Here is a 27,466-nt window from a genome sequence, read left to right as displayed (position 1 = left end):
TACCGCCATGTTAAATGTACGAAATATCATTAATTTATATTTTATTTTGAAGATCGATAAGCTCGCAACCGACTATATAACATGTAAACAAAATGGCGTCTGCCTCTCGACTGGATTTTTTACATCAGTGAAACATAATCTAACAAGCTTGAAACTGCTATAAAATGGTTAATAATGTTTAAGTGGAGTGTGCAAACGATGCAATGTATAAAACAGTATAAATAAAGCAGTGAAAGCCAGTAAAATAAATCTGTACATATTGAACTCAAAACAGCTAATTGAACGGTTTTCGAACTCATTGCACTGCATGCGTCATATATCATGACTTCATACGATTGTCAGCGATACAGCTTTTCGGCGTAGATTGTGGCGGTTACTTTGGCAGCGGGTAATATTTTTTCCAGTTGTCATCCTCCATGGAGGGGTGACACGGAAACTTGTTAAAGCGTCATTGACCAATGATATTAAAGTATTTTACATGAAGGTAAGATAAGGAGCAGTGACAGTTCCTTAGGAACATGGTGTTCTCTTTTGTATTGTTTTCCAGATTCTGTGAGCGAGCGGCGGATCTACCATTTGTCCACCTAGTTTCTTGCTGAGAACAAAATCACACACCTGTGGTGCTGCGTACGGGTCATAGTCCTCCCTGCTGAAGGCAACATGACCCGCCCCGATGGCCTTGGCAAGTATTCCTGTCACATGGACATCCTCCATGTTAGTAAGCACCATATACTCGGAAATGTTCAAAATGTTTACAGCTATTCGTTTGGGCATAACATACATTGGCCCTGACGCATACTCCGGTAACATGAGATACGGGTAATTAACAATAGAATATTTACCAAAGAATTTTTTTGTTGCTGATCTAACCACAGAACCGGCTATACCTTTGCTCCAGTCTCCATAATTTAGCTTTGCAAACACTCTTGGAAGATGCACAAATACATCATCGTCAACCTTCATGACGTATTCAGTTTGTGGGCAATACTCTCGAAGCCATTTGAATCCCACTAAAGTTTTATATGTTAAATTTTGATAGGATTCGATATATCCAGCTTGAACGATATCATTCTGTTCTTCAGCCTCTTCCTTCAGCCTTGCTTCCTGTGTTGGATTATTGGTTTCGCCGAATAAAAATATAAGCCGTACTCTGCCCTGCATCGAGACTCCAGGCCACGACCCTCTTCTCGCCACCCGTCCCCATGTATGTCTCACAGCGTCCCTTCGCTCCCTGTTCCCAACTACTGAGAATATCATGACAACGAGATCAACGTCTTCCCATCCATGACAGTGATATTGCGGTAGTATCCGGAAGTTAAAGTCAATTGGCGTTATTTTGTGATCATATGGCTTGAAGAAGTCCTGTTCCGGAAACACACGTATGTTACTGATAACGTACGTGAAACCAAGAGCTGCCCCGAACCAGAGTGATACTGTTTTCACGCGTCTCACCATCACCTGGAAAGGAACAGTCTCATTGGTTAGCTAAGCATGTCAAGGTTTACTGTGGGAATGAGTTCATGTGGGAATGAGTTTGAATTTAAACCGATTTAGCAATATTCCAGCAATATTGCGGTGGGACACACAACGATGGGGCATCACACATGTGAGAATTCTAATCAGGGTCTCCGGGGTTACGAGCGACTGCCTTGACCAGTAGACTTCTTCATCGTCCTCCTTACATTGTTAGACTAGGGACCTGAAAATGGTTGAAACACTTCTGCATATCTACAGAACTTTAATCGGGTCAAAACTGGATTATGGCTGCTTCATTTACGGTTCAGCTCGTAAATCATATCTTCGAGAAGTTGACACCATTCACCATCAGGGTCTTTGGTTGTGTGTTAAACCATTTTGAACCTTAATAATTGGCAGTCTGTATGTCTAGACAAAGGTATCCTGTCTTAGTTTAGTACGAATCCAACTGGCATTACAATATATCACCAAACGTAGCTCCAGTACTGTCAGTTCTGCCAGAAGTCATGGCGATAACACAGCCTCGCTTTTATATTGTAATGTATTTTATTACTCATCCGTTGAAGATTCTTTTTTATGTGAGTGGTGATAATGCTTATAAATACTTATCTCCGGTGAAAACTAATTTAACTTTCATATCTTAACAAAAGATATGGTGTGGCTGATTATTAATATAATCAAAGCATAACAATTGATCATCTCGTCAAATCATGTGTACGCGATAGATAATTTAAAGTTCGAGCGGGCTCCACGTTATCTGAAATATAAATTTATGATCAGGACAATGGGAGTCCCGCAGGGCAGTGTTTTAGAAGTGCCACTTTTAAGCATAAAAGTCCACAACCTTGCTAAAGTATTAAATCAAAATATCGATGGTTCATTATTTGTGGATGATTTCGATGTATCATGTGGTGGGGCAAATATGAATACCACTGAGAGACAATCGCAACTACGTCATAATAAAATACACAAATGGTTTCTAGAAAACGGGTTTGTTTTCCAAAACCTGCTGTATTCATTTTTGCAACAAAAGGAAACTACATAATGACCCAGAATTGACTTAGATGTTTGAAAGCACTGGATATCTTGAAGGTGGTATCAAATGCTAAATGGGGCGGAGAAAAAGAAACACTTCTGCATATCTACAGAACTTTAATCAGGTCAAAACTCAATTATGGTTGCTTCGTTTACTGTTCAGCTCGTAAATCATATCTTTGAGAACTTGACACCATTCATCATCAGGGACTTTGGTTGTGTCTTGGAGCATTTAAACCTTAATAATTGACAGTCTGTATTCCGAGACAAATGAATCCTGTTTTAGTTTAGGACGAATACAACTGGCATTGCACATAATCGCCAAACTTCGCTCCAATGCTTCTGATCAAGCATTTTATCAGTGTGTTCTATCCGCCATGTCGGCGTGTTTATAACGTGGTTTGGTAGAGTGTCAGTCTATCTGAAGTCATGGCGATACATGTTGCTTTACATGCTTTACATGCTTTACATTACATTGGAAAGTCATCCAAAAGCAGGTTCATCATATTTTCTGATAGTTTGTCATGCTTACAGGCAATCGAAAATCGAAAACTAGATCATCCATTTTTAGCTGACATTCTAAAGAGCCACCTCAGTTTACCCTTAGCCGAAAGAGATATTATGTCTTGTTAGCTGTCTAGTCATGTTTGTATCAGCAGCAAAAGCTTTAAATATGTAAACTTCCGACACAAACTTACCGTATTCTGATCCCCGACCCTCAATTTGACATTATGTGATCGATCAGTGGCAAAAAAGCTGAGACACCAAAGTTTCAAATAAGCTCCATGCCACAAAGCCGTTGATTGATCGTCACACGTATTCTAATCTTTCTCGCAATGAGGAAGTTGTGTTGCAGCGGTGCCGCATTGGACATTGTTATAATACACATTTGTGTAAGATGAAAATGCACCCTTTTGCATGCCTTGCAATAGCCTAATAACAATTTTGCTTGAATGTGTTTATTTTGCTCTTGTCAAGCAGTGTTTTTATGATAATGTTCATACCTTATCAGGGGCGGTGGGGTAGCCTAGTGGTTAGAGCGTTCGTTCGACAATGCGTGAAGCCCATTTTTGGTGTTCCCCCTGGAATATTGCTAAAAGCGGCGTAAAACCAAACTCACTCACTCATACCTTATCTGAACTTTTTTCAACAGTTTCTAACCACGTTATTTTGGCATATTTGAAAGAAGTCATAATATATGTAAAATTTAGAATTTATCTAAATAGTCAGGTTTACCCTTGAATGTGACATTTGACTGACATTTCAGGGATTTTTAACATCACTTTATCTAACAGCACATCTCTCGCTGCAAACAGCTGCAGAATTGCTGATGCGGCTTTGAGCAATATTCACTCACGGTTGTAGATAAAGCTCAGTATTTATAATAGGTGAAAATCATATGCTTCCCTTGCCTCGTATCGAACAATGATCAAGACACTGGTCCGAGTATGGTCCGAATCAACGACCTTAGAATGTGAATTTCCCTTACCTGTCGTGTTCCTACGGCTACCTTGATCCGTCTTACAAATATGTTAAACATCCAGTATGTTGGAGGAGAGCGTTACCCTACTGTCTGCGGTAAACCTGTAGGAATCAGTTGTCTCTCAAGTATGGCTGATCAATATAAGTAATTATACACCTCCGTCTGTCCATGCACGCAACTCAGTCGTATGTACGTGTGATTTCAGTTTTCCACATTTCACACAGTGTCAGATATTTTACATTTTGTCCGGTATCGCGCATTTCACATTGTGTCCGGCAATGTCTGTTTCACATTGTGTTCGGCAATGTCTGTTTCACATTGTGTCCCTTATCGCGTATTTCACACAATTTAACGATTCTATAAACTTCTATAACACATTACCACGGTACAACATACCGTCTTTTCATTGTTTGTTTTGATTGTTTGTTCATTTGGTGTTTAACGCCACACTAAGCCATATTCAAGCTGTATCGCGTCAGTATGTAAATAATCGAGTCTGGACCACACTATCCAGTGATCAATAGCATGGTCATTGATATACGCAATTGGGATACGATGACATGTGTCAACCAAGTCAGCGAGCCTGACCACCCGATCCCGTTAGTCGCCTTTTACGACAAGCATGGGTTACTAAAGATCAATTCTAACTCCTATCTTCACGGGTACAGCATATCTAACACTGTATCCGTGTGTATGTTTAAAAAAATATATTTTGCTGCCGTCGCGTAATGGCAGAGACGTAGCTAGACGTATTTTAGATAACATCATAGCAATATATATATTTCATTAAGTACTTCAAATTATGATACGATTATGTATGGTGTATGCGTCCTGTGACCTGTGACTAGTGTGTCACAGGTCACAGGACGCTTACACCATACATCCCTGAACATCCCGGTCAGATTGTGTCTCAGGCGACCCAAGATTGTTGTAAGAGGCGACTAACGGGATCGCTGACTTGGTTGAAGCATGGCATTGTATCCCAATTGCACTGATCGATGCTCGTGATTTTGATCACACGATTGTCTGGTCCAGACTCGATTATTTACGAATATTGCAGACTGAAACACCCGAAATGAGAACGGTGAAGTCATCCTTGTAGACTTTGGTTGATGTATTTCAACATATCCCAGTCGGGCGCTGTTTGCTATTTGACTGACTGATACATTGCTGGAACATTGCTGATTGTGGCGTTAAACAACAAACAACCAAACACATGTGTATAACATCTGGTGTTCTGTAAACCATGTGTTAGTTGCTTCTGTTCTTCCCTCTGTAACTGGTCCGCCTCCGTGGTGTAGTGGTTAGAGCGTCCGCCCGGAGAGCGGAAGGTCGCGGGTTCGATCCCCGACTGCGTCATACCAAAAGACGTTAAAATATGGTTCTTGTTGGTCCCTGTCTGGCGCTCGGCATTAATGGGTACAACAAGGACTGGTCGGCGTGGAGTCAGTATAATGTGTCTGAGTGGGGTATTCCTGCTTCACTGCGGCATGGTATCTCAGTGGGCTAGCACTATAAAACCAGCTTCAATCTGGGCTAGTACAAGCAGCCGCACATACACATACACACGCATGCACGTCGTCATATGAGCGAAATATTCTCAAGCACGACGTTAAACCTAATTTCACGTCACCTCCCCCCTCTGTAACTTCTCAGTTATCTAGGTTTACCTTCCAATCAGATGGAGCACGGTTTGCTCTTTGTACGTACCTTGCTTGTCAGGACGAGAATTGGGAGGGATGTTTCGGTGTATTTTATGTGCGATTCTTTCACTCCTCGTAAGGCGTACAGATTATAGAAATGTATTGTTTTGAAGAATATTTTGAATTGCGGCATTTTATTTCATTTACGCAATGTGATTTCTATATTTTTGTGCCTCATTAAAACCATGCCTTGCTGTCTCCTCCAACCTGCAGATTTGACTACATAAAGCTCTGGTAAAAAGTCAGTTAAAGCTAAACAATGTTGGTCAAGGAAAGGTCTTGGATGGGTGACCGTGTTTGGCAGCTTGACACCTGAGAGTTTTTATGACTTTTATCCTGACCCACAACGAAGCATACGTGTTTGCCTCTGTTCACCAAACGGTGAATGGGTACCCGGTGGGATAAGTCATATGATGTTAACATTCTTGGGCTCACAAGCAGCTTGGGTTATCCGGGGTAATCAGCACCGTAGTTAACTTTTCTTGATACAGTACAGCTCATACAATTAACAGTCATATAGACGGCGCGAGGAAACCAATATATCTGACGTATCAGAGAACCAGAAAAACGTACAAAAAGCAAGTATGCCCTCATGTTCGAAGGTGGCTTGAAATGAACGAAAAAAGTTATACATCCGATAGTGATTTTTATTCGTTCGATTATGTTTTGGGCGTTACGTATCCAGTGTTTGGTTGACATTTAACGTTTATTTGGGTTTGATAACGTTTGTAATTGAGGGTAAACTGTATACTTTCTCGAGCCGCCGCAGTGTATATTTACTATGGATGTTTATTTCCCTCATCGTTTATATTTTCATTCCAGTTTTACACCCTATGGTCTAAATGAAAATATATCAGTATAATACAGTTCGGCAGGATTTTATGTAACACATCAAGCCCTTCATACATATTTTTATGCATATTTTCATTATGATGATAAGGAGATGAAGCGGTTCAGGGCCATGCATATTGTATGCACCGTCTTGAATGAGGATGGAGTGAGTTTTTAGCAATGATTCAGCAATAAAGCGGCGAGGGACACCAGAAATGTACACGTTGTACTTCAGTGGGGAATGGAACCGTAACGAGCAAACGCCTTTAACTAATAGGATACCCATCGCCAAGGGGCCAAAACTGTTACAGAGTGCGCTAGGTAGTATGATCTCTGGTGGTATGGCACACACACGCACGCACGCACGCACGCACGCACGCACGCACGCACGCACGCACCAGTGGCTCCTCAAAGTTACAGTTACATCCTTCGTAACGTATCTGTTTTGCCCGTTTGTACATTCAATTAAATTGGACTGCTTTGGGTATTATTAAATTTTTAAATTCCTTCTGTGTCACTATGAATTTATCGTTTTGAATGTCCTCAAAGTGCTGGCTGCCCAGTGGTTAACGCATACGCTCCGAGCTCCCACGTGGGCACGATGCTGGAATATTGAAGTTACGTAAAATCCTGCTTTCCTTCATGCGTATATTGCAGATCGCTGATAGTAAATTCATGTATAAGGACACACTGCTATTGAACAGTTTTCAGGAACTGACTAGTCCTCCAGAGGGGATGATTTAATTCCTGTATTATCGCTGCAACTATGCTTATGAAAAAACAATCTTTTGTACTTTTTCCAATTCTCATTGAATCCCCAGTGATTCACACCATTGATCGACATGTAGAGTTCTGTCCCTTAGGTAGCACAGTCTGCCAGTTCGTATTTCACGCTCATGACGAAGCATCTCACCCTTGTTTGTTTGGGTACCTAAGGAGTCAACATGGTCTTCCCTCAACAGGGATACTTAACCGACATGATGCACTAACTGAAAAGGTGTTCGCTCTTTGGGGATATCGTGTTGCACTCCATTCCCAGCAAGATGGGCTTGTCGTACGAGGCAGTTTAATGGTTCGGGTGTCAGGCTAATTCACATTAGAGAAACACACCGAGCAGGAAAATACTTACTTACATGCGTGTGTTGTTAGGTAAAGTTGCATGAGTTTACGCCGGATGCCAATATTTACTTATAAAACAGGATACTGGGCACCTGGGTTGAATTAGTAAACTTGAATAGCATAAAAAGTTGTGAAACATGGATAATGAAACCGTTATGTAACCCTTGACTCCCCCTTTGACCTCATCGCACCTGTCGTGATTATTGAAGAACGGAAACATAAGCAGGAAGTTAGACGTGCACTTTCACATGTGCACTACACATAGGCCCATTGCTTTAAAGGTGTGCTAGATGCTGCTAGACGCTTCATACAATATTCTTGTTATGTGTTTAGCTGCTTTTCCAATCGCATTTTGGTGAAATTGCCACATTAGGTTTTACCGATAATTTTACTGTAACACTTAGAAAGGAAACGATCACACACATACACACAGACGCACACGCATACATACACGCTGATGTCGATGGCCGACTGTTGAAGATTTTGTTTTGCTTATTTGTTGGTTGACGCCGCACTCAGCAATATTCCAATTATATAACGGAGGTCTGTAGATTTCGAGTCTGGAACAGTGAGCGAGTGAGTATAGTTTTAAGCCGCTTTTAGCAATATTCCAGCAATATCACGGCGGGGGACACCAGAAATGGGCTTCACACATTGTGCCCATGTGGGGAATCAAACCCCGGCCTTAGACGTAACGAGCGAACGCTTTAACCACAAGGCTACCCCATCGCCCCGAGTCTTGGACAGACAATCCAGTGATCAACATCATGAGCATCGATCTACGCAACTTGGATACGACATGTGTCAAACAAGACAGTGAACCTGACCCCGATCCTATTAGTCGCCTCTTATGACAATCATGAGTTGCTGAAGACCAAATCTAACCCGGATCTTCACGGGTAAATTGTTGAAGAAGATTGGATACAAGGGAACGTGGTTATTTAATAGACTAAATGAGTTGATAAATAGATTAACAACGTTGATTTGTCAGTATACAGATGTGATTCTCTACAGCAACAATAAGGAAGTTGTAAAACAGGTACAAAGGTGTCAATTCGTTCCTTAAGCCGTACAATGTTGTCATGTTTTGATATTTCACCAACACTATAAGTATTTGAATAATGATGTATTAAACGCTCCGTTCCGCGTGCAGTTGTATACCGTACAGAACAGTTTATACGCGAATCACATTACCGTAATCAGTAGAAAATGGTATTGTCTACTCTTCATATTACCAAAAAATATACATTCAAATCCGTGTGGTTTGCAATTACAGTCTTCGTTCCGTATTTGTTTAGCTCCGTAATTTAAGAAATACGCGTAGCCTATGACAACAGCGCCGTCCTAGTACATTATTACATATTCATTTAACTAAGTTACTGTCTTGTTTTGTAAAGCACAAAAAATGTAGCACTACAGCATTTCATGTATTCTAGGTCATGGCTTAACTCCGTATATGTCGAAATTACACGTTGCCAATAGCAACATCACCGTCGAAATACATTTACCGTACATACCCTGTTGTACCACACATGGCTTATATTACCGGACTTAGATATAAACTGTATTAGGATATCATTGATTACTATTTCTATTATTGTATGTCATTATTATGTATGAACTGATGTATATTGAATGTCATGCAAGCACACTTGCTTGAATAAACCCTGGATCTCATAGCTCTGGCTCCTTTCTTGTTTCAAGGTTTCAAGGCTTGCTCCCTATAGCTAATTCCCCAAATCGAGGCCTGACAGCACCTTTAGCACACATAGCGCTAAAGGTCGTCCTAACGGACACAAAAACAAAAGCTGTCTTAATACAGTACAGCTCATACAATTAACAGTCATATAGACGGCGCGAGGAAACCAATATATCTGACGTATCAGAGAACCAGAAAAACGTACAAAAAGCAAGTATGCCCTCATGTTCGAAGGTGGCTTGAAATGAACGAAAAAAGTTATACATCCGATAGTGATTTTTATTCGTTCGATTATGTTTTGGGCGTTACGTATCCAGTGTTTGGTTGACATTTAACGTTTATTTGGGTTTGATAACGTTTGTAATTGAGGGTAAACTGTATACTTTCTCGAGCCGCCGCAGTGTATATTTACTATGGATGTTTATTTCCCTCATCGTTTATATTTTCATTCCAGTTTTACACCCTATGGTCTAAATGAAAATATATCAGTATAATACAGTTCGGCAGGATTTTATGTAACACATCAAGCCCTTCATACATATTTTTATGCATATTTTCATTATGATGATAAGGAGATGAAGCGGTTCAGGGCCATGCATATTGTATGCACCGTCTTGAATGAGGATGGAGTGAGTTTTTAGCAATGATTCAGCAATAAAGCGGCGAGGGACACCAGAAATGTACACGTTGTACTTCAGTGGGGAATGGAACCGTAACGAGCAAACGCCTTTAACTAATAGGATACCCATCGCCAAGGGGCCAAAACTGTTACAGAGTGCGCTAGGTAGTATGATCTCTGGTGGTATGGCACACACACACGCACGCACGCACGCACGCACGCACGCACGCACGCACGCACGCACGCACGCACGCACGCACGCACGCACGCACGCACCAGTGGCTCCTCAAAGTTACAGTTACATCCTTCGTAACGTATCTGTTTTGCCCGTTTGTACATTCAATTAAATTGGACTGCTTTGGGTATTATTAAATTTTTAAATTCCTTCTGTGTCACTATGAATTTATCGTTTTTGAATGTCCTCAAAGTGCTGGCTGCCCAGTGGTTAACGCATACGCTCCGAGCTCCCACGTGGGCACGATGCTGGAATATTGAAGTTACGTAAAATCCTGCTTTCCTTCATGCGTATATTGCAGATCGCTGATAGTAAATTCATGTATAAGGACACACTGCTATTGAACAGTTTTCAGGAACTGACTAGTCCTCCAGAGGGGATGATTTAATTCCTGTATTATCGCTGCAACTATGCTTATGAAAAAACAATCTTTTGTACTTTTTCCAATTCTCATTGAATCCCCAGTGATTCACACCATTGATCGACATGTAGAGTTCTGTCCCTTAGGTAGCACAGTCTGCCAGTTCGTATTTCACGCTCATGACGAAGCATCTCACCCTTGTTTGTTTGGGTACCTAAGGAGTCAACATGGTCTTCCCTCAACAGGGATACTTAACCGACATGATGCACTAACTGAAAAGGTGTTCGCTCTTTGGGATATCGTGTTGCACTCCATTCCCAGCAAGATGGGCTTGTCGTACGAGGCAGTTTAATGGTTCGGGTGTCAGGCTAATTCACATTAGAGAAACACACCGAGCAGGAAAATACTTACTTACATGCGTGTGTTGTTAGGTAAAGTTGCATGAGTTTACGCCGGATGCCAATATTTACTTATAAAACAGGATACTGGGCACCTGGGTTGAATTAGTAAACTTGAATAGCATAAAAAGTTGTGAAACATGGATAATGAAACCGTTATGTAACCCTTGACTCCCTTTGACCTCATCGCACCTGTCGTGATTATTGAAGAACGGAAACATAAGCAGGAAGTTAGACGTGCACTTTCACATGTGCACTACACATAGGCCCATTGTTTTAAAGGTGTGCTAGATGCTGCTAGACGCTTCATACAATATTCTTGTTATGTGTTTAGCTGCTTTTCCAATCGCATTTTGGTGAAATTGCCACATTAGGTTTTACCGATAATTTTACTGTAACACTTAGAAAGGAAACGATCACACACATACACACAGACGCACACGCATACATACACGCTGATGTCGATGGCCGACTGTTGAAGATTTTGTTTTGCTTATTTGTTGGTTGACGCCGCACTCAGCAATATTCCAATTATATAACGGAGGTCTGTAGATTTCGAGTCTGGAACAGTGAGCGAGTGAGTATAGTTTTAAGCCGCTTTTAGCAATATTCCAGCAATATCACGGCGGGGGACACCAGAAATGGGCTTCACACATTGTGCCCATGTGGGGAATCAAACCCCGGCCTTAGACGTAACGAGCGAACGCTTTAACCACAAGGCTACCCCATCGCCCCGAGTCTTGGACAGACAATCCAGTGATCAACATCATGAGCATCGATCTACGCAACTTGGATACGACATGTGTCAAACAAGACAGTGAACCTGACCCCCGATCCTATTAGTCGCCTCTTATGACAATCATGAGTTGCTGAAGACCAAATCTAACCCGGATCTTCACGGGTAAATTGTTGAAGAAGATTGGATACAAGGGAACGTGGTTATTTAATAGACTAAATGAGTTGATAAATAGATTAACAACGTTGATTTGTCAGTATACAGATGTGATTCTCTACAGCAACAATAAGGAAGTTGTAAAACAGGTACAAAGGTGTCAATTCGTTCCTTAAGCCGTACAATGTTGTCACGCCACTATGTATTCTTCTGGTGAACCATGGAGATATGTATGTATTACAAAGATTCCAGAATTTAATGACTTCACCTCAGATTGTCGATGTCCTGGAACACAAATACTATGTCAAACAGGCCACAGTGTTAATTATAGTGACCTGCTAACAATTCATCACGTCTGATACTTCTAGAGATATGACAGATGTACTGTGCGGTAGCGAGAGTCCATGCTCCATGGCTGGACAACCGTTGAACCAAGATGGCCATAAACCCCCACAAGTGAGGCTTCAGCTTCGGTCCATCGCAATCACTAGGATTTCATCAGCTGTATCAGATCTACTACCATTTGAAATGTCCAATTTGATTGCTTTCAATTATTGTAAATAATCACCCTGTCCTGTACAGGAAAGGGCGTCTTGTTGTCATAAACGCATGCAAACTGATAAACTGTACAGTGGAAAGTTCGTTTGTGTTTTATGTTCGGTGCTTTAAAATATTAATATTATCATCTCCAGTTACAACACACAGTGCAGTTCTGTTGCTGTGTACACCCTACCGTAGTTTATATGTGAAACCATAATGTATCTGCAATATTGTTGACCTTCGCTACACTCTGTGCCACCATACTGTAGCTGTAATATTGCTGATCTTCACTGTAGTTTACCACCATACTGTAGCTGTAATATTTCTGACCTACACTCTACAGTTTACCATCATACTGTAGCTGTAATATTGCTGATCTTCACTGTAGTTTACCACCATACTGTGGCTGTAATATTGCTGACCTCCACTCTACAGTTTACCATCATACTGTAGCTGTAACATTGCTGATCTTCACTGTAGTTTACCATCATACTGTAGCTGTAACATTGCTGACCTTCACTTTACAGTTTACCACCATACTGCAGTTGTAATATTGTTGATCTTCACTGTACAGTTTACCACCATACTGTAGCTGTAATATTGCTGACCTTAACTGTACACTTTATTGCCATACTGTTGCTGTAACATTGCTGATCTTCACTGTAGTTTACCATCATACTGTAGCTGTATCATTGCTGACCTTCACTGTAGAGTTTACCACCATACTGTAGTTGTAATATTGTTGATCTTCACTGTACAGTTAACCATCATACTGTAGCTGTAATATTGCTGACCTTCACTGTACAGTTTCCTGCCATACTGTAGCTGTAATATTGCTGACCTTCACTGTACACTTTACTGCCATACTGTAGCTGTAATATTGCTGATCTTCAGAGTAGTTTACCATCATACTGTAGGTGTAACATTGCTGACCTTCACTCTACAGTTTACCACCATACTGTAGCTGTAATATTGCTGACCTTCACTGTACAGTTTACCACCATACTGTAGCTGTAATATTGCTGATCTTCAATGTACTGTTTACAATCATACTGTAGCTGTAACATTGTTGATATTCACTGTACAGTTTACCACCATACTGTAGCTGTAATATTGCTGATCTTCACTGTAGTTTACCATCATACTGTAGCTGTAACATTGCTGACCTTCACTGTACAGTTTACCACCATACTGTAGTTGTAATATTGCTGATCTTCACTGTACAGTTTATTGCCATACTGTAGCTCTAATATTGCTGACCTTCACTGTACACTTTATTGCCATACTGTAGCTGTAACATTGCTGAGCTTCACTGTACAGTTTATCACCATACTGTAGCTGTAATATTGCTGACCTTCACTGTACTGTTTATTGCGAAAATGTAGCTCGAATATTGCTGACCTTCACTGTACACTTTATTGCCACACTGTAGCTGTGACATTGCTGACCTTCACTGTACAGTTTATCACCATACTGTAGTTGTAATATTGCTGATCTTCACAGTACAGTTTATTGCCATACTGTAGCTGTAATATTGCTGACCTTCACTGTACACTTTACTGCCATACTGTAGTTGTAATATTGCTGAGCTTTACTGTACAGTGTCTCACCATACTGTCGCTATAATATTGCTGATCTTCACTGTACAGCTTACCACCATACTGTAGTTGTAATATTGCTGATCTTTCACTGTACAGTTTATTGCCATACTGTAGCTCTAATATTGCTGACCTTCACTGTACACTTTTTATTGCCATGCTGTAATATTGGCTGTTTAACCATTGCTGATTGCTGCTTCACTGTACAGTTTACCACCATGCACTGTACTGTAGCTGTAATATTGCTCACTGTATCTTCACTGTAGTACAGTTTACCACCATACTGTAGCTGTATACTGTAGCTGTAATATTGCTGATCTGCACTGTACAGTTTACCATCATACTGTAGCTGTAACATTGCTGATCTTCACTGTACTGTTTACCACCATACTGTAGCTGTAATATTGCTGACCTTCACTGTACAGTTTACCACCATACTGTAGCTATAACATTGCTGATCTTCACTGTACAGTTCACCGCCATACTGTAGCTGTAATATTGCTGACCTTCACTGTACAGTTTATCACCATACTGTAGCTGTAATATTGCTGATCTTCAATGTAGTTTACCACCATACTGTAGCTGTAATATTGCTGATCTTCACTGTAGTTTACCATCATACTGTAGCTGTAACATTGCTGACCTTCACTGTACAGTTTACCACCATACTGTAGTTGTAACATTGCTGACCTTCACTGTACAGTTTACCACCATACTGTAGCTATAATATTGCTGATCTTCACTGTACAGTTTACCACCATACTGTAGTTGTAATATTGCTGATCTTCACTGTACAGTTTATTGCCATACTGTAGCTCTAATATTGCTGACCTTCACTGTACACTTTATTGCCATACTGTAGCTGTAACATTGCTGAGCTTCACTGTACAGTTTATCACCATACTGTAGCTGTAATATTGCTGACCTTCACTGTACTGTTTATTGCCTTACTGTAGCTCGAATATTGCTGACCTTCACTGTACAGTTTATTGCCATACTGTAGCTGTAACATTGCTGATCTTCAATGTACAGTTTACCACCATACTGTAGCTGTTATATTGCTGATCTTCACTGTACAGTTTACCACCATACTGTAGCTGTAATATTGCTGATCTGCACTGTACAGTTTATCACCATACTGTAGCTGTAATATTGCTGATCTGCACTGTACAGTTTACGATCATACTGTAGCTGTAATATTGCTGATCTTCAATGTACAGTTTACCACCATACTGTAGCTGTAATATTGCTGATCTGCACTGTACAGTTTACCACCATACTGTAGCTGTAATATTGCTGATCTTCACTCTACAGTTTACCACCATACTGTAGCTGTAATATTGCTGATCTTCAATGTACTGTTTACCACCATACTGTAGTTGTAATATTGCTGACCTTCACTGTACAGTTTACCACCATACTGTAGCTGTAATATTGCTGATCTTCACTGTACAGTTCACCACCATACTGTAGCTGTAATATTGCTGATCTTCACTGTACAGTTTACCACCATACTGTAGCTGTAATATTGTTGATCTGCACTGTACAGTTTACGATCATACTGTAGCTGTAACATTGCTGATCTTCAATGTACTGTTTCCCACCATACTGTAGTTGTAATATTGCTGACCTTCACTGTACAGTTTACCACCATACTGTAGCTGTAATATTGCTGACCTTCACTGTACAGTTTACCACCATACTGTAGCTGTATTATTGCTGATCTTCAATGTACAGTTTACCACCATACTGTAGCTGTAATATTGCTGATCTTCACTGTGCAATTTACCGTTATACTGTAGCTGTAACATTGCTAACCTTCACTGTACAGTTGATGGCCATACTGTAGCTGTAACATTGCTGATGTTCAATGTACAGTTTACCACCATACTGTAGCTGTAACATTGCTGATCTTCAATGTACAGTTTACCACCTTACTGTAGCTGTAATATTGCTGACCTTCACTGTACAGTTTATCACCATACTGTAGCTGTAATATTGCTGATCTGCACTGTACAGTTTATTGCCATACTGTAGCTTTAACTATGCTGACCTTCACTGTACAGTTTACCATCATACTGTAGCTGTAACATTGCTGACCTTCACTGTACAGTTTATCACCATACTGTAGCTGTAATATTGCTGATCTTCAATGTACAATTTACCACCATACTGTAGCTGTGTAGCTGTTTTTTCTGCTCTATATGCAGAACGTATTCATTTGCGATGACAGTGCTTGACAGTTGCATTTCTAGTTGAATATTCATTGGAAAGTTGTAGTAGGTATGACAATGAAAGGTTCTGGTATCACGTTTCTTTATTCAGTGCCAAGTGTATGTGTGTCGATCGATGTGAGGAGGGTGGCGTTTACTGTAAACAAGTGGGTAATTGGGTTGGCTCCACCGCATATATAGAGGTTTTTACTGAGACGTGCAGCTCCTGGCACCCCGAGGGGAGAAACAATTAGTCCGTCCATAGGAGGTCCGTGGGGAAGATGTAGAGACCGTGAGGCAGTTGTGTGTGTCGGATGCAGACACAGTTGTGTGAGAGACAGACACCATTGTGTGTGTCTGAGGTAGAGATCAATGTGTGTGAGAGGTAGACACCATTGTGTGTTTCGGATGCAGACACAGTTGTGTGAGAGACAGACACCATTGTATGTGTCTGAGGTAGAGATCACTGTGGGTGAGAGGTAGACACCATTGTGTGTCTGAGGTAGAGATCGTTGTTTCTGTGTGAGGTAGACACCATTGTGTGTGTCTGAGATAGAGATCACTGTGTGTGAGAGATAGACACCATTGTGTGTGTCAGAGGTAGAGATCACCGTGTGTGAGAGATAGACACCATTGTGTGTGTCTGAGGTGGAGACCGTTGTTAGTGAGAGATAGACACCATTGTGTGTCTGAGGTAGAGATCACTGTTTGTGAGAGATAGACACCATTGTGTGTGTGAGGTAGAGAACACTGTGTGAGAGAGATAGACACCATTGTGTGTGTCTTAGGTAGAGTTCGATGTTTCTGTGTGAGGTAGACACCATTGTGTGTGCCTGAGATAGAGATCACTGTGTGTGAGAGATAGACACCATTGTGTGTGTCAGAGGTAGAGATCACCGTGTGTGAGAGAACACTGTGTGAGAGATAGACACCATTGTGTGTGTCTTAGGTAGAGTTCGATGTTTCTGTGTGAGGTAGACACCATTGTGTGTGCCTGAGATAGAGATCACTGTGTGTGAGAGATAGACACCATTGTGTGTGTCAGAGGTAGAGATCACCGTGTGTGAGAGATAGACACCATTGTGTGTGTCTGAGGTGGAGACCGTTGTTAGTGAGAGATAGACACCATTGTGTGTCTGAGGTAGAGATCACTGTTTGTGAGAGATAGACACCATTGTGTGTGTGAGGTAGAGAACACTGTGTGAGAGAGATAGACACCATTGTGTGTGTCTTAGGTAGAGTTCGATGTTTCTGTGTGAGGTAGACACCATTGTGTGTGTGAGGTAGAGATCACTGTGTGCGAGAGATAGAAACCATTGTGTGTGTGTGAGGTAGAGATCATTGTGTGTGAGAAATAGAAACCATTGTGTGTGTGAGGTAGAGATCGTTGTGTGTGAGAGATAGAAACCATTGTGTGTGTGAGGTAGAGATCATTGTGTGTGTGAGATAGAAACAATTGTGTGTGTGAGGTAGAGATCATTGTGTGTGAGAGATAGAAACAATTGTGTGTGTGAGGTAGAGATCATTGTTGTGTGTGAGAGATAGAAACAATTGTGTGTGTGAGGTAGAGATCATTGTGTGTGAGAGATAGAAACAATTGTGTGTGTGAGGTAGAGATCATTGTTGTGTGTGAGAGATAGACACCATTGTGTGTGTGAGGTAGAGATCGTTGTGTGTGAGAAATAGAAACAATTGTGTGTGTGAGGTCGAGACCATTGTTGTGTGTGAGAAATAGAAACAATTGTGTGTGTGAGGTAGAGATCATTGTGTGTGAGAAATAGAAACAATTGTGTGTGTGAGGTAGAGATCATTGTGTGTGAGAGATAGAAACCATTGTGTGTGTGAGGTAGAGATCGTTGTGTGTGAGAGATAGAAACCATTGTGTGTGTGTGAGGTAGAGATCATTGTGTGTGAGAGATAGAAACAATTGTGTGTGTGAGGTAGAGATCATTGTGTGTGAGAGATAGAAACAATTGTGTGTGTGAGGTAGAGATCATTGTTGTGTGTGAGAGATAGACACCATTGTGTGTGTGAGGTAGAGACCGTTATGTGTGAGGTAGACACCATTGTGTGTCTGAGGTAGAGATCGTTGTGTGTGAGAGATAGACACCATTGTGTGTCTGGGGTAGAGATCGTTATGTGTGAGGTAGACACCATTGTGTGTGTCCGAGGTAGAGATCACTGTGTGTAAGAGAGAGAGACACCACTGTGTGTGTCTGGGGTAGAGATCAGCGTGCTTGCTGTTCAAATACATTGTTCTGTTTCGCGTTGAATACTTGACAGCCTGTTCAAATGTTTTACTGAAGCATTTCAAGCAGCCTTCCGAGAGTTCCATCATTAAACCAAACTTCATTCAGCTGCTACCCAAATATAGGGCTCTTATTGAAATCTTCAGAAAATAAATCCAAACGTTTCGTCATACACACTACTTTTGACAGACAAACTTTAGTGACATCAAACACTCGGACGTTCTTCGCCTTCCTGAGAGTAGTACAACTATGTGGAAACTATGTCGGTCACTTTAGTGAGTGAGTGAGTGAGTTATTATTTAACGTCACATCGGCAATATTTCAGCCATATCGTGACGATCGGTCACTTTAAATACTAATGTCGTAAGTGTGTTAATCGATTACATAAATTGCTGTGTGTACATGGGCAGAGGCAATCATGGCAATGATCTCCGATAAGCATGCCATATGCTATTTGTAGCTTTTCTAGTGTCTTTGTTTAAACAACTTGGAGATGAGTCAGAGTTAATCTAAAATCACCATCAGACAGTCAACGGAGAAAACAATTCCAGCAAGAATGGGGAATTTCCTAAACCATTACGCATTTTGACGCGCTCAAAAAATATTAAGTGAAATATCTACATTCCTGCGGATATTGTAGGTGAAAAACCTAATCGTAATCTATAAACCATATATCTATAATACGTCTGGTCTATCAGCCTTTCATTCAAATTATTCCATAAATGTCCGAGTGAATCCATAAGCGTTCTGCTGTCCATTAAACACTCCAGTATGGCGGTTTCCATTTCGGAAGATATTTTGACGGATAAAAGATATAATTCTTTTACCATAAACGTCCCGCAATGGTGGGCTAAGGGTAAATTAATGATGGTAGTTCTGTAGACAGACCATATATCAATCCTTGGCTCCCATTCAGCAGAGTCTCGCAAGTAAATGTCATTTACATTACAGGTGTCGTCAGATGAGGCGTATTTATAACCCGACTGATTGTCATTAGCTGATGGATTTGGAAAAGGAGTAAGTAACATATGTTGCGCTTAAAATAGTGTGTTAACGCTAAATATCTGTGTATTCAAGGGATGGACGTTCTTATAGAGTTAAGCGTCACAGTAATTGGTTTTTCTTCATGTCAACAATATTTGTACGTGCAGGAGACTTACTAACTTGGCGTATCTCAGATGTACAGTGAATGAGTATAATTTTACGCCGCTTTTTGAAATATTCCAGCAATATCACGGAGGGCGACACCAGAAATGGGCTTCACACATTGTACACAATGGGAATCGAACCAAGGTGTTCAGTGTGACGAGCGAACACTTTAACCACTGGGCTATCCCACTGTCCCCTCAGTTATACATTCACATGCATGTTATAATTTGTTGACAAACTTCACTTGGTTAAAATGGCAGTGCAATGCTGCCAACTCCGTGCTGACGTGACTGATACGTTGTCAGTAAGGTCCTGTGACATAGTTTTGTATGGTAGATAATAAGGAATTGCATCGGGCATCATTTTTGCCCAAGATGCGTCACACTTTGAAGTGAGACCTATTGTTGCACCATTGCTCACATGAGGAGATGTTGATTAAAGACGTTAGAGTTGTCCCTGTTGTCATATCTTGAGACTAGTTTTTGTCACTGAATTTGTATCCAATCATATCTAGTTAGATTCAATGGAAGAAACTTGGATTTTGACAGTTATTGATAATATTGGACCATCACTATACAATATTAAACGTCAACTCCATATTATAACCTGTCTGATTATCTGACGAAAAAGATTCAATTGGGCATAATCGGAAAAATTAGTGTTGACACGTAGACGAATGGCTCACTGAAAATCAAAGATGACACCAGGTGTTGATGAAATGGGTAATACCCTCCTGCCCTTCTGTCAGCAGGCGGAATGTACACAATCTGCATTAAAAAAGTAAGTTTTTGTTCCCCAACGCCCTACAGCAGTACCGCCTCCGTGGTGTAGTGGTTAGAGCGTCCGCCCGGAGAGCGGAAGGTCGCGGGTTCGATCCCCGACCGCGTCATACCAAAAGACGTTAAAATATGGTACTTGTTGGTCCCAGCCTGGCGCTCGGCATTAATGGGTACAACAAGGGCTGGTCAGTATAATGTGTCTGAGTCGGGCTATTCATGCTTCACTGCGGCATGGTATCTCAGTGGGCTAGCACTATAAAACCAGCTTAAGTCTGGGCTAGTACAAGCAGCCGCACATACACATACACACGCATGCACGTCGTCATGTGAGCGAAATATTCTCAAGCACGACATTAAACCCAATTTCACCTCACAATCACCTCACAATCGCGTCTTGACCAGACAATCCGGTGACGCGATCGCGCGTTCACTGAATATGTTTAACTAAAATCGATAATATATTTTTGAATCACAATCGATGCGCACTGAGGCAGTTTTAAGGTCTCGGAATGAACATTGGTGTTTTGTTCATAAAACATAACTGATAAATACCCTGATACCATAATAAAACCCGAGGACTTCAGCAACCAGTTCGTGTTATTATCAACCGTCGACGTCAGAGATTAAATCCAGTTACTATCATAAGTCCCACGTGATACAGTCACAAGCAATTGGGAGTAACTGCTGAGAGGGAATGGAATAAATGGAGCACACTATGCACGGCCCTTGTCAGTGCTTCAGTTCCTGGCAATGAAATAACCGATATCAGTGGTCCATCAGTTAGGATGTTGTCAATAAATACTGTTTGTGGATCAGACATAAAATCTGATACTATGCAAACAGTAAGAAAAACAATCTGAACATCAATTCATAAAAAAAAAATGCTTATGTTGTGTTGATTTAGGTGCCAGTATTTACACTAAATATGCAACATTGATCTTTTATTTCACGTACATGTTGATTTGGTTCAAATGAGATAACAGCAAATCTATAAAAACAGAATAAAAGAAAGGGCAAAATATTTATATAGGCTGATCCTTTCAGAAATTGATCATAATGATTTTGGGGTGGTGTAAAAATCTGGAATACCGAAATGGAAATGAGAAAAGAATTAAATGTAAGTAGCAAAAACTTTGCAAAATTGGTTCACAATACAGTCATTATTTTGTGCTTTACTCCACACGCCACGTGCATGGATTTCAGTGTTGGTAGTTCTTAAGAAGTAACACGCTGAAAGATTTGATCATGAAGAAATAAAATGCAATTTTGAGTATCATTTCAAAAACATTTGAGGCATGAAAACGGGAAATGCGGGGGTTATTGAGGGAGAGATTTTTAGATGCACGTGGGCGGATGGGTGGATGAAAAAACCTTTTATCCGGGAAGATATGTTAGACAGGTGGGAGAGAATAAAACACATTATCTCTCGAACATTACCTCTGGAACAAAAGCTAATTTCCTAGTTATCAACCGACGCAGTGAATCTTGCCTGTTGATATTCCAAGCTAGAATCAGTGCAGGTGTTGTGTCTCTAACTATCTAAGCATCCCGCCACGGCTTGCCAAGTCAATATGGGTCTCTACACTTTATCTTGATAGCTCATCCAGATATGGTTAATTAACGAGAGGTTCCAGCGAGACAAAAACTGGCTCATTTGCAGTGTATCATTGGTGACACCTGTATCAATGGGGCCAATCATTGGTTTCACCTGGAACACTTTGTTACTCACACTTTCTGTTATTTGAGTATTACATGGTTCAGTCACAGAGGATAATGTTTTGGCTATGTTTTGAAATACAGCAGTGAGTGAGTGAGTTTGGTATCACGCAGCTTTTATCAATATTCCAGCAATATCACGGCGGGGGACAGTAGAAATGGGCTTCACACGTTGTACCAATGTGGGGAATCGAAACCCGCGTCTTTGGCGTGTCGAGCGAACGCTTTAATCACTAGGCTACCCACCAACCCTGAAATACAGTAAACTACGTTTATAGTGCACTTTTTCTTTTGGCATTTGCTGTGTATTTTAGTCGAAACACCTATAACGAACTACAATCATAACAAACTCAGTGGTCCCTTTGAGCCCGTTGCAACTTGTAGTCTACTGTATCTCAAATATTTCGTGTTAAAGGTTGTTTCGTTCATATAGACGTGATTAAGCTTTCATGTGGACGTGATTAAGCTTTCATATGGACGTGATTAAGCTTTCATATGGACGTGATTAAGCTTTCATATGGACGTGATTAAGCTTTCATATGGACGTAATTAAGCTTTCATATGGACGTGATTAAGCTTTCATATGGACGTGATTAAGCTTTCATATGGACGTGACTAAGCTTTAGTAGTGTCAGAGACCATAACGGTATATGGTCTCTGGTAGTGTCAATATGATTCAAAGTTGTTCTTCAAGTATTATATGATATAACAGTACTTTCAAAACTAATATTATGACAACCAGGAAGGGTTTCATTGCTGTTTGTTGAAGTACCACTGTAACCCACACAAGGAATGTGGTTAAATGTATATAATGTTTTAGATTTAGACACAGTATACTGATTCTGAGATAAACTGTCTTTGTTTTTCCTTAATACCGAACCTCAGGCATGGGGTTTCAACACCATCTTCATCAGCTGGCCGAGAATCGAACCATGGATGTCCCGCTCTCCGTGGAGATGCACTACATCTCGGAGGCAGCCCATCGCTATGAGGAAACCATCGACCGATACCAGAAGGCTGCAATATAGATTAATGTGACCAAAATACGTCGAACTTAGTTCTTTTTTTGTTTATTGGTTTTTTCCCCTTGTTTTGGTTTTTGGCACACGACAAAGTGTTAAAGACAATATAGGAACTATGTGTAGAAAATAGTGACGTTTAAAAAGTACGATAATGTAAGCCGAGTCTTGAGATTAAGCAGCATTTGACTTTAACGTGAGCTGGTTTGCCTATGTTGGTAGACTGCAAACCCACCGACGTATCTCCACAAGAAACAGCCAATCAGCAAGCCGGTCACGATATAGTTTTTGCACAACGAGTACGAGAGTATATCGGTTATATCACGGCATGGTGTGTTGATGAGGGAGAAACGCCCGACATGATGTAGGTATAAGACATTCAGTTATGTTAGTATGGTGCTGATAAACCTAGAATCATAATGAGGGTGTGATTCGAAGATTCAGAGAAAAGATCCTGTCGCATCTAAGGGATGCAACTCTGCACCATGATTGATCACTGTATTCTGTCATACAGACCCTGAAACAAATATACCCAATGAACACCATGCAAGTCTAGCTAGAATGTGTGGCAAGCCTAGATTACCGCAGTTTCAGTTTTCTGAAAATGAAGAAAGTCTCTGGGCTCCTTTTCATTGTATTCATAATTTTAATCTAAAAACTTTCATTTTCTGTAAAATATGTTCATTTTAGAGACTAACTGTTAGTCTTTGATCACCCGTACTCCCGACTATATGGCGTTAAGTGTACGTAGGTTATCGAATGACACGATAGTATACGATACAATTTCATTTCAGCCTCAGATTTATAAGCGAACAAACTATCTATTTTGGGTCGACATATTGAAATAATGTCCATATCATAAAACATTTATGGTATAATGAAGCATATAGGTCAACAATGAAGCATAACCGTCAACAGATAAGCCTGTTTATATTAGGCACACGCCATGCCCGTGAAACGTTGGTAGTTATCGCTCCAGTGCAACACACGGCTTAGAGCCTATGAACGCTCCGTGTACGTAGTGTGGGGGTCTGGCGGTAGTCAGCCATTGCCGAGCACCGCAGCGGAATCAAATCAATGCAACGCCGAGGAATGAAAACTCATTAAGGGACATAGCCCAGTGAGGAGTACGGTTAGAAACATGCGTATTGGAGGGACGGAGTGATGGCGGGCACGAGGAACAAGTGGAGGACGATGGTGGATTGGTTCAGTGACATGAAGTCGTGTTTGCCAACAGAAGAACCTAATTTAACTTTGTGGCAGTATCCCTGCGTGGAATCGGTACTAGGTGTTGTACAGCCTTGTGGGTTTATGTGAGATGTGTATAATTGCTGCGATTCATTGGCACCATTATTAACTGACGGTTCTGTTACCAAATGTCAGACCAAACATATGTGACACATCGCTAAGCGGTTGACCTTTTGGGCATGCGATGCTAATACTCACGAACCGGATATGAAACTGTTATTAATAATGTTACGCAACGTCATAAACAGAGTTATATATCATGTTATTAAAACTAGTTGAGGAAAACGGGTCTGCGTGTGAGCTCAAGTCATCAAAACGGATATACCAGAGAAATTATTCTTTTGTGGACACACGGGTCTCATAACAATCTGAATATGGCTGTGTATCATCTGGTCAAGTGTCAAGTGTTGACCGAATCACGTGTCTTTTTCTGCATCTTCATCTTCGGATTAATCATCTCAACCTCAGAAGCTGTTAGACTTGGTAAGTACATTAGTAAACATAAAGTATTAAAAGCTGGTATCACTTGTTTTTTATGTGTAAATTAACATATACCCCCGGCGTTATTTGTGTTGTTTGTGTAAGTGGTAAAAATAAGTTCATTGCTCAGCTGCTGACGTTATTGATTGGGCACATACACGATATGATTGTCAAGGTAAATGGGTATGGTTTATTGATCAGCATTGAACTGGGATATCGTAGATGTCCTAAAATTCAATTTCAGAGATCACGAACGGCAAATTTGTCTTATGCAACCGAGCTACGGTAAATGTTTTCATAGAACTCTTTAACAGCTTGAAATTAATGTACCGATGTCAGCATCTGACAGGTACAACAATCGAGTCACGGTATGGCTGCAATACTGCCGTTGTGACTATAAACCTTAACTCACTACAACAACTGAACAACGCGGACACAATAAGATCGATTAGGTATTGACTGATTCTCACCCATAGGAACTGCCAATTGTCATTTATTTAGGAATCCATATCACATACAGAATACATTTCTACATGTCATTGACAATTCTTCACAACATTAAGGCAAACACTGGTATTTAGATTCTCATCCTAGGTTCAATGGGCTAACCTCAATTTCATGTCGGTTATCTCGAAGTACCGTTATCTCGAAACACAGAAACCAGTAATATAATATATATGTTGTTTTCAGGACAATTCAGTGTCTGAAAGCTACAAAGCTTCTTTGCGTTACAGGGGCGGTGGGGTAGCCTGATGGTTAGCGCGTTAGCTCGTCACACCGAAGACCCAGGTTCGATTCCCCACATTGGTACAACGTGTGAAGCCCATACCTGGAGTCCCCCGCCGTGATATTGCTTAACTCATTCACCCACTCACTCTTTACGTTACATATGTCGTACGTGTTATCTTGCACACGTATAGCAACTTATTCGTATAGTTTAATACAGGTTTTTGGAATGTAATGGGTGTGTGGATGTTTTTTCTTACTTCGACCTAATACCTTCGTCATGACAGGTAGCTACGTGGTGGCTAGTAATTAAAGCGTTCGCTCTCCACAGACGCTGGTTCGAATCCCACTTGAGCAAACTGTGTGGAATTTTTGCATTTGATATCCTGGCATTATAACTCATATGGAATTATTACCACGTTAATGTAACGGATTGACTGAGTGAGTGAATGAGTGAGTGAGTGAGTATGTTTGTACGCCGTTTTTAGCAATATTCCATATCACGGCGGGGACACAAGAAATGGGCTTCACACATTGTATCCATGTGGGGAGTGGAACATGGATGTTCGGCGTGACGAGCGAACACTTTAACCACAAGGCTGACACACTGCCATACAGGGATTGATGCTGATCAAACGCTAAAGCTTAGATCAATGTTAAAGTAACACCTTCAGTACAACGATGCACCATGTGTAAAACCACTGGCCTTGACCACAGGTAGTTGTGAAGCGTGTGACATGGCTCAGGATCAGAAACACCCCAGTGACCAATGCCACAGTCAGCTGACCCCTAACCAGTAGATACTTGTCTGGACCAGACAAGCCAGTGACTGAGAACATGGCCAGTGGTCCCGCTACTGGGGCACGATGACACAGGATCGGCCAAGTCACTGAGTCAGTGGCATGGTCCGCAGTGATGTAAGCCGTTCTTGTTAGATTAACCGTGTTGCCAGTTTGACAGTCCACCAGGGCATACTATTATAAAGGCTATGTATGCCGAGGTTAAAGCTTGCGTTAGATATAAATGTAATATCTCTGACTACTTCCATGTTACTGTTGGTATAAAACAGGGCGAGGTCATGTCTCCCATATTATTTTCCTTGTTCATGGAAGATCTCGAAATGAAGCTCCAAGAAAACGTCGATAGTGGACTGTGGATTGAATATGTATGTCAGTCTGTTCCTTATATTGTTTGCTGATGACATGATCTTGTTTGCTGAATCGCCGAGTGGACTTCAACATCCTCTGGATAGTTTGCATGAATACTGAAGTGACTGGGGCCTACAAGTTAACATTATGAAGACAATAGTGATGGTTTTCCGCAAAAGACGAAGATTAAAACAGGATGAGCATTGGTACTTTAATACTATGCCGCTTGAGATTGTAGATGAATTTAACTACTTAGGTAATATGATTACATACACAGGTAGTTTCAGATGTACTCAAAAATTGTTAGCTGGTAAAGGTTCAAAAGCTATGAATGTTCTGCTCCATAACATTAGAAATGGTCACCTTTCTGCTAAAACATGTTGTGGTCTGTTTGATTCTTTTGTTACATCTACTATGCACTATGGTTGTGAAGTCTGGGGTTTGCAAAACGCAATTGAAATTGAACGTGTACATTTAAAGTTTTGTAAAGTTCATCACAATGTTACTAATATGGCTGTATATGGTGAACTAGGTCGTTTTCTTTTGTATATTAATAGATATTTAAGGGTTGTAAAATACTGGTTCAAACTGCAATGTACATCAAATTTTGTCTCCTTAAAGTAATCTATGAATTGCTGTTGTCACAGTGTAATAATGGCGTCAAAAACTGGGTGTTCCATGTTAAAAATGTTTTATTTATATATGGTTTTGGATATGTTTGGTGTGACCCAGGATGTGTTGACGCTAGTA

The 27,466-nt window shown here is 40.8% G+C and overlaps 2 protein-coding genes across 3 annotated transcripts in view; one reads left to right on the top strand and one right to left on the bottom strand.

The window, feature by feature from the left end:
• Positions 1-37: 37 nt before the first annotated feature.
• On the bottom strand, positions 38-4,059 carry LOC124262922 (beta-1,3-galactosyltransferase 5-like). Its single transcript, XM_046697524.1, has 2 exons — positions 4,001-4,059; positions 38-1,458 (listed from the first exon to the last, which is right to left on the bottom strand). Exons 1-2 carry the CDS (start codon positions 4,049-4,051, stop codon positions 511-513), a joined length of 999 nt encoding a protein of 332 aa, XP_046553480.1. The 5' UTR covers positions 4,052-4,059; the 3' UTR covers positions 38-510.
• Positions 4,060-24,107: 20,048 nt separating this feature from the next.
• The window catches only part of LOC124262884 (glutamate receptor ionotropic, kainate 2-like), a 33,590-nt gene continuing 30,231 nt past the window's right edge, over positions 24,108-27,466 (top strand). For both annotated transcript variants that reach the window (XM_046697468.1, XM_046697467.1), the window contains exon 1: positions 24,108-24,845. In XM_046697468.1, the coding sequence (XP_046553424.1) occupies positions 24,737-24,845 (109 nt within the window). In that variant the 5' untranslated portion in view covers positions 24,108-24,736. The remainder of the gene's footprint in view (positions 24,846-27,466) is intronic.

Source organism: Haliotis rubra, unplaced genomic scaffold (assembly GCF_003918875.1).
Source record: "Haliotis rubra isolate DU_JTF1 unplaced genomic scaffold, ASM391887v1 Scf86, whole genome shotgun sequence".
Lineage (NCBI taxonomy): Eukaryota > Metazoa > Mollusca > Gastropoda > Lepetellida > Haliotidae > Haliotis > Haliotis rubra.
Note: the sequence above shows the minus strand (reverse complement) of the source record. Positions and strands in the feature narration are given on the sequence as shown.